Genomic DNA, 9,036 nt, shown 5'->3' with positions numbered 1-9,036 from the left:
TTCTAGGAATTAAAATATAAATCTAAAATTTGTCAGGTACATATATAACAGAATGAATGTACAGAAATAGGCATGCATACACACAGATGTATTGGATATATGACAAAGCATTTCAAGTCAACGGTGAAAAGAAGTTTCACTCAACTAAAGGTACTGGAATGACTGGTAGACAACTTGAAAAATTAAGTTGGTTCTGTACCTCACACCTTACACCAAAATAAATTTCATGAAGACCAAAAAATGTAACGTAAAACATGAAAAAATATGAATACTGGAAGAAACCATGGGAGAATTTTTTCAGTCTTGGGGTGGAGATGGTCTGTATACATGTCACATAATTATATGAAAACAAAAAGATTCCTGCAAAACAAAAACTACCATAGGGAAAGATGAATGGCAAACTTGAAAAATATTTCTACCTCCTATCACAAAGGACTAATTTTTTGAGCATATAAAGAGCACCTACAAATCAATCTGAAAACACCACCAAAGACATCAACCCAATAGGAAATGGGCAACTTTATGGAAAGGGAAAAACAAATGTCTCTTGAACATGTAAAAATGTGCTTAACCTCGGTCATGATAAGATAAATATAAATTAAAACTACATTAAGGCCATTTTTCACTTCTCAAATTAGCATCATGTTGTTGGCATGGGTATGAGGAAGCATTTCATATGTTGCTGGTGGAAACGTATGCTGGTGCAACCTCTATGGAGGAAAATATGGCAACATTTCTCAAAATTGCAAATGCATATACCCTTTGACCAGCAATGCCATTTCTAGAGATTCATCATTTGCAAAATGATGTATGTCCAGGGTAGGGTTTGGAAAAGAAAAGATTGGAAATAATCAAAATGCTCACTGATGGAAATCTATGTCAATAAATTCACATAATTATAAATACTGTGCAGCAATTTTTAAAGAGGGAAAGCGCTTTATGTACTGATATGGAATGGTCTCCATGACATACTGGTAAGTGAAAAAAGAAAAATGTAGAACATCATTCGTTGTTGTTATTATTGTTTTTTAAAAAAGGAAAAATAGGGAATTGCTTATATATGCACAGAATATCTGTAGAAGGGTCCACAACAACAAAGCAACATTGGTCAATAATAGATCACTGGGGAGTCGGTGTAGGAAGAAAACTTTTAACTATATACCCCTCTCTACTCTTTGAATTTTAAACCCTGTGGATGTAATTACCTATCCAAAAATCCTATCCCATTGTAGTTTGGTTACAAACTACAAAAGTGCTTAAATATATTTTTAACATCTACACAGAGGATTTTTTTTAATAAAAATATTTATTTTATATACATAGCTCTGCAATTTGCCTTTTTTTGACATGATGGTATATTATGGACATCTGCCTTTAGGCCCATATTTATAGAACTCATTCTTTTTAATATACAATATTCTATTGTGTAAATTAATCAAAATTTATTCAACCATTTCCCTTTTGATGAAAATTCAGGTATTTTCTTGGTTTTGATTTTTGTTCAGTTTGGGTTTTTTGACATGAAAATAATTTTTCTTAGCTAAAATTAGAAGATATAAATATAAAGGTAAAATAATAAAAATATTGGAAGAAAATTATAACCTCAGCCTGAGGGTAACTTACTTAAACAATAAAGGAAACACAAATGACTTAGGAAAGAGAAGTATATTGTATTTAACTACATACAAGTGTAAATTTTCCTTACGGAAAAAAAGTCAAGAGACAACGAAGTGAAAGAAACTATTTGTTAAAAAAAAAGAAAAAGTGGCAACAGGTTAGTATCTCTAATATAGAGAAAATTCCTAGAAGTTGATTTTTTTAAAAACATGCAAAGAATATGAACAGGCAATTCATAGAAGAGGAAATACTAATGACCAATAAATGTATGAAGAGATCCTCACCCTCACTAGTCATAGTTTTGAAGGCAAAGCAACAGTGAGGTCTAGTTTTTCATCCATCAGATTGGCAAAAATGTAAAAGATAATAACCAGTATTGGCAAGTCCATGAAGAAATGTACATTAACTATTCTTGCTGAACATCTGAATCTCAACCATCTTTTTGGAGACCAATCCAATAACATAGTAGAAAAAAATTTTAATGTTCATATCCTTTAACCCAGCAACCCAACTTAATCTAGGGGAAAAAAATCTGAAAATATAGCCTTTAGTGTCTCCCTATGCCTCTTCTCTCTTTTCCCCTATCTTCTCTCCAGTACACCTCATTTAATTAACTGTGTTACTTCCCAGCCAGCTGACTCTCATGTCCAAGCCCTCCTCCACCTCCATCAGACTCTAGCCAACCGAGGCTACTGCCTGAAGCAGGGGGATGGTCTTGGATCCCTGTAAGGCCTTGTCTAGGAGTTCCCCTTGTGCTTTCAGAAAAGCGAGGCCAAGGACATCAGCAGAGCCAACATCTGCTTCGAGTTCCTGGGGCTCTTGACAACATGCAGCACCTGGCAGAGGCTGCTTTGCCCTGGCCATTCTGCTGGCAATTGTGGAGAACAAGCTTGGTCGTGAGGACAGCCCATCCCGAGATCCCCAGAGCAGAGACAGCCATCAGGGAAAATCCTGAACTCATGAGGGATGGATCCCATGATTTTTTTCTGGTGGGGAAGAAAAGGACCCATTCTTCTTGACACTAATGAAAGGGTGAAAAATATAGTTTCTTTTTCTTTTTTGTTAGAACTAATACTATTGCCCTCCCCACCAGACATTCTGCCCCTGCTGTATGTGGCAAAAAAGCCTGGTAATCTGGCCCTCAGGCTCTTACACACTATAAATGTATGAAATCCAGGTTTGACATCTAGATACTACAATATTTGTCAACTTTAGCAACCCACTTAACCACTCTGTGCCTCAGTTTAACTGTAAAATGGGAACAATAATACCTGTCGCTAGGGCTATACCAAAGATTAGAAGAAAGAAGAACAAAAGAACAAAAGAAGTTCCAGTTGAAGAGTAGAAATAAAATATAAACCAATTCTGAATTAATGAAGAACTGGGATTGCAGATCTCCCTCAGATACGGGTATAGCCTGTAGGCTACTCTTCTAAGAGGGTGGTATTTAATGTCTATGGAGCAGCCCTCATCTCTGCCTCAACATTTATATGTGAGTGAATTTAGATTACCATGTATACACCCGGCTTCCATGGCTAACACTTCTCTTCCTATTCCAGGATGAATGCACATCCTCAGTTCAACTTCCCAGGAGCGGAAGCAGCTGTGTAGCTTAAAAAAGAAGAGGCTGAGGTGGGTATGGTGTTTTTGTGCAAGGACAAGTCTTGAGACTGTTCCCCTGAGACTAGCTTGGAGCAACTGAGACTTAAATAGGATCCTGGGAAAGATGGTATCAGTGAAATATCATCTCAGTTGGTGTTCACCATAAACCAAGCCATGGCATTGGACAGTGAGACCTACCAGTGAGTGGTGTGCCAGAAGCCAGAAGCTGGATATCCGCCTTCAGGGCCATTATTTCTGTTTGAGTCACAGGTGGTCTCCCGATATCCCCAGTGCCACCAGGTGGGACAGTAAGCAGGGTCAACAGCTAAAGACAGAAGTAGATATTTCAGGTCCTGGATAGGCAGTCTCCTTGGAGAAGAGTCCTTCCCATTACTCAAATCCTTTTCCATCACTCCCATTGGCAAATGCTGCCTTTCCTCAAAGCATGGATACAAAGGTATCTCATTTTGTCTTTAATTTAAAAAATCCTTCTGAGGTAGCCATCCCATTTTTATTGACACTGAGACTGAATCACAGCAGGAAAAGCAACTTATCCAAAGCCACTCACTGAGCAGTGCCAGTAAAAGCAGAAAGGTCTGGAATTTAGGCCTCCTGATTCCCAATTCAGTCTCTCAGAGATGTGGCTATATTTCTAAATATAGGCACTGAGCCTTCAGGCTGGGAAAGAAAGATGGATAAAATGGATAGTTGTCTTAAAGAGCATTTAGTCATAAGAAACAGAAACCCACTCAAATTGCCATAGATTAAAGGGGGGAAAATAATAAAGAAGAAGTATAGCTAGCCCTCATGAGTTCTGGTTTCTGGAATCAGAAACCAGAAAGCCAAAAGAACCCAAAACAGTTACTGTGTCCTCTCTGGGGCAGCAAGGCCTCCCATCTCTGCATATTTCCTCATTTTGTGCATGCTCCCCTGCTCTGTTACTACTTTGGCACAGCCTAAATATGGCCACTGCAGCCTCAGCTTTATATATATATGACTTCTTCATACTCCTAGACAATGGAGCAAGTCTTCAAAACTGAAAATTATGTTCTACTTAGAATTCTATACCCAAACTACCAATCAAACATGAGGAAAGAATGAAGACACTGTCAGTCACACAGTGACTCCAAAAAAAAAAAAATTGCCTTTCATATGACCTTTCTTAAGGAGCTACCAGAGGATGTGCTTCAGTAAAGCAAGAAAGTGAATTGGTAGAGTGGATAAAATGGGATCCAGGAAACAAGAAATCTAACAGGGGGAGGGGATAAAGAAATTCTAGAATTAAAAAGGGCCAAAAACGGCAGTTAGTCCTGAAGGAAGCAAAAGATACAGGACTCTGAAACATCTCTAGGGGGTGAAAATGGAATTGACCATTTCTCTGATGGCCCATGACAGATCTGACGAGGAATTAAAGATATGGATATGGAAAACTCTGCCTGTTTAAAAAAAATTAAGGTGATCATCATCTCCAGGGAAAACACTAAATTTTACAAAAGGAAACATAATCATAGCACACAACTTGGCTCTGTAATAAGTAACATTTACAGAATCCAAATTATGTAAAAACTAAAATTTATAATATAATGATTTTTTGAAAGATGCAAAGAAGGGTAGGGGTTTAAGAGAACAATATCCTCATCTTCTATAACAGAAAATCAATAGACAATGTCTAAACTATCATCAAGAGTGGTAATATTAGCATTTTATGTAGGAATATGGTAAAACACCTCAAAGAGTTGATAGTGGTTGTCTCTGAGAATAAAAAGACACTGCTATTACCTTTTATGAACTTTCAAATACTATCTTTTCGACTTTAAGAAAAATAGATGTAAATTACACCCACCCACCCCCAAATAAAAACCTGTCCCAGAGCCTTTTAACAAATGTTTTCATCATCACCTACGGTTAGTAGTTAATCAAATTTTCTACTTCAGTCTAGGTTGATTTCTATTTTCTTCCTTGCTTCCTGGTGTCTTCCCATCTGACCTAACTAGCTTAGCGTTCAGCACTTCCATTCTCTTCCTTATCAAACTCTCATCTTTATTGGCTCTGTGACTCTGTCCCACCCTGGTTTTTCTACTTTTCTGGCTGTTCTTTTCTCTCCTTCTCTGCCTGTTTCCTCCTCCCACCTCTCAAACATGAAAATTCATTCCTCAAGACTCATTCCCCACTCCTTCAATCTTTTCTCTCTACTACCTCTCCCAATTTCTGATCTACCCTCATGATTTAAATCTGCACCTCCTGGGACTTCCCTGGTGGTCCAGTGGTTAAGACTCCATGCTTCCAATGCAAGGGGCACGGGTTTGACCCTAGTTGGGGAACTAAGATTCTGAATGCCGCGTGGCACAGCGCCGCCCCCCCCAAAATTTAAAAATACAAAATAATAAAGTCTTGGCAACGCCCTGGTGGTCCAGTGGTTAGGACTCAGTGCTTTCACCAATGTGGGCCCAGGTCAAAAAATAAATAAAAAATAAAGTCTTAAAAAAAAGAAAGCAAATCACTCAAAATCAAACCTATCCTCCTGAGACCATATTTCTGTCCATGATTCAGTCAAAACCTTGGTTCCTCCTTTTTTCTCTTCCCCCATCCAGTCAGTTACTAAGTACTACTAGTTCTTTCCCACATTCATTCCTTTCTTTCCAAAGGTGTTTTCCAGGTCTTCATCATCTCACACTTAAAATATTCCAACGGTCTCCTAAGTGGTAAGCCCCAGATCTCAAATCTGCCCATGTTTTACTCATCTTTATACCTCCCACACCTACCTCAGAGCCTGGCACTGAGCTATTGCCTAGTAAGTGGTCCATCAACTAGATACTGTCTCTGCCTCTAATCCATCCTGCCACCAGACATCTTTCTAAAATGCTGATTTGTACATACCACCCCAGAGTTTTAATGGCTTTTCACTGTCTATGAGACAGTGATTAGTTTAGCCTGGCACTGGAGGCGCTCTCTCTCTATAAAATTTCATTCTACTACTTACGTGAATACTCTGTCCCAGTTGATCTCACTAATGGAAACTCCTCTTTCATTCATCTAAACTTATTGATTGCGTATCCCAGGCACGGTGCTAAGTCTTGAAGAATAGAATGGGAGTATGACGAAGCCACTGCCCCTTATAATCCAGTATTGATGTTCTCCTAATACACCTTAAGTATTTCTACTTGTGATGGTTCTAAGATAGAAAGCCTTTATCATCCTCTCAGCATATTTAAGTATTAGAGTCAGTAAATATGGATGCTCACCAAATGTGGAAATAAGGTTCCTTTCCGAACATGAAACTAATAAGGCCAAACAGGTAACAGATAATATCAATAAGCAATGTCTACCATTTACTGAGTGTTTACTGCGTGCCAGGCATTGTGCTAAGTGATACATTATTTCATTTAATCTTCATGGCCTTTTGAGTTAGGTACTATTCTTGTCCTGTGACAATCAGGCTCAAAGGTAATTTGTGTAAGTTCACTCAGCTAGTAAATAATGGACAAAAATCCATATCTATTACAAAACCCAAGATTTTATTTATTTTTAATTAATTTATTTATTTTTGGCTCTGTTGGGTCTTCTTTTTTAACATCTTTATTGGGGTATAATTGCTTTACAATGGTGTGTTAGTTTCTGCTTTATAACAAAGTGAATCAGTTATACATATACATATGTTCCCATATCTCTTCCCTCTTGCATCTTCCTCCCTCCCTCCCTTCCTATCCCACCCCTCCAGGTGGTCACAAAGCACCGAGCTGAACTCCCTGTGCTATGCGGCTGCTTCCCACTAGCTATCTATCTTACGTTTGGTAGTGTATATATGTCCATGCCTCTCTCTCGCTTTGTCACAGCTCACCCTTCCCCCTCCCCATATCCTCAAGTCCGTTCTCCAGTAGGTCTGTGTCTTTATTCCTGTCTTACCCCTAGGTTCTTCATGACATTTTTTTTTCTTAAATTCCATATATATGTGTTAGCATACGGTATTTGTTTTTCTCTTCCTGACTTACTTCACTCTGTATGACAGACTCTAGGTCTATCCACCTCATTACAAATAGCTCAATTTCATTTCTTTTTATGGCTGAGTGTTGGGTCTTTATTGCTGCACACAGGCTTTCTCTAGTTGCCGCGAGCGGGGCTACTCTTCGTTGCAGTGCGCAGGCTTCTCATTGCAGTGGCTTCTCTTGTTGCGGAGCACAGGCGCGCGGGCTTCAGTAGTTGTGGCACGTGGCGCACGGGCTTCAGTAGTTGTGGCACGTGGCGCACGGGCTTAGTTCTTCCGCGGCATGTGGGATCTTCCCGGACCAGGGCTCGAACCCATGTCCCCTGCATTGGCAGGCGGATTCTTAACCACTGCGCCACCAGGGAAGCCCAAAACCCACGATTTTAACTTAGACTAAACTGCTTGACCCACTCCAGAAGATGGTTTTTAAATGAGACTTGGAGACACCCAACTCCAAGGTAACTAAGCTATTTTAGCTGTCTCTCTGGCAAGACTTGAGTTCCTTCAAGGTAGGCCTATTTGCATCCCCACTGTGACACACATAGATTCTATATTTATTTATTGCCACTTATGTACGTCATCATCACCACCCACAAATGTTAAAAAATACTTATGTGGGCAACGGATTATACTGAGAGGTATCCTTGGGGATCATAAAAAAGATGCCCTGAGATTATGCAAAAGGAGGTATTAGTAATTTCCAAAACTCTCTCCTGATCCATTGATTCTCTTCTGAACCAGAGAGTGAACTACACAGTAATGGGATTGAAACAGGACACCCCAAGTTTGGCCACAGTAAAGGTGCTCTCAGTTCAGGCTTCCTGCAAGAAAAGGTCTGGATGATGCTGGTCACCAGCCTAGTGGCCCTTCAAGGTATGTTCAGAAGAGCTTTTAGCACCCCAAGAAATGAGGGTGCTATACCTTTAACATCTTGATTACTCTCCAGGAGAAGGGTGGAAAGGAAGCCCAGAGTGGGACAGGGAAATGCTCCTTAGGCCCTGGCTGTCCACATGAAAACATCACACCAGGATGAGGGCAAAATCGGTCCAAAGGGACTAAAGACTTCATACTAACTAGGGGATGATAGATGAATCAGACTTTCCATTGGGTAGGAGGTCACACCCATGAGGAAAGAAAGCCTGTGGGAGAGGCAAGCAAATACAAATACGTCTACTTACTGGATGAACAGAGGGCTACAAGTTGAGGCAACAGATGTTTGGCTATAATGTGCTGAGCAAGGCAAGAAACAGACTTGGTCTGGAGGTGGGTTTTAAACAATGCAGCTCTTCAGCAAAGGTTGATGGCCAGATTGAGTATATAAAACCCTTGTAGTTGAGTCCTCTGAGCATCGTTTATCAATGTCAATTAGTTTTCCCTATTAGATAAAAAAGATATTGGAACTTGCAATGACACGTTTGCATAATCAGTAACTGATGCAGGTTTTTGCCTCTCCTTGGCATTCTTAATTCCAAGCCTTATTTAGGCCTTCCTCAATTCAATAACTACCACTGTGCCACCAGAATGTAAGCGCTATACGTGCAGAACCTTTGTCTTGTTTACCCCAACCAAAAACAGTACCAGGCACATAGCAGGCTCTTAATAGATTTGTTTAAAGAATTTGTATGACAGGTTAGGCTTTCCATATGGTGACTCTAACCTCATGCAATGCTTCCAGGTAAATATTCCCCAATTACTCACCAGCAAATGGGTATAAGGAGGTTAAATGTTGCCCCAGTGCATGGGAATTAATACAGGACCTTCTCACTCCAAAATCCGTGCTCTCAGTGATTATCTACTACATGCTAAGCACTTTCTCTCTCAACTCCATCACCACT

At 39.7% G+C, this 9,036-nt stretch overlaps 1 protein-coding gene across 1 annotated transcript; it reads left to right on the top strand.

The window, feature by feature from the left end:
• Positions 1–2,326: 2,326 nt before the first annotated feature.
• On the top strand, positions 2,327–8,414 carry CD160 (CD160 molecule). Its single transcript, XM_049711366.1, is given in 5 exon segments — positions 2,327–2,342; positions 2,451–2,510; positions 6,506–6,514; positions 7,947–7,973; positions 7,976–8,414. Coding segments are annotated over 5 exon segments (333 nt in total). The 3' UTR covers positions 8,197–8,414.
• The last annotated feature ends 622 nt before the right edge of the window (positions 8,415–9,036 follow it).

Source organism: Orcinus orca, chromosome 1, assembly GCF_937001465.1.
Source record: "Orcinus orca chromosome 1, mOrcOrc1.1, whole genome shotgun sequence".
Taxonomy (NCBI): Eukaryota; Metazoa; Chordata; class Mammalia; order Artiodactyla; family Delphinidae; genus Orcinus; species Orcinus orca.
This window is presented reverse-complemented; position numbering and strand designations above follow the sequence as displayed.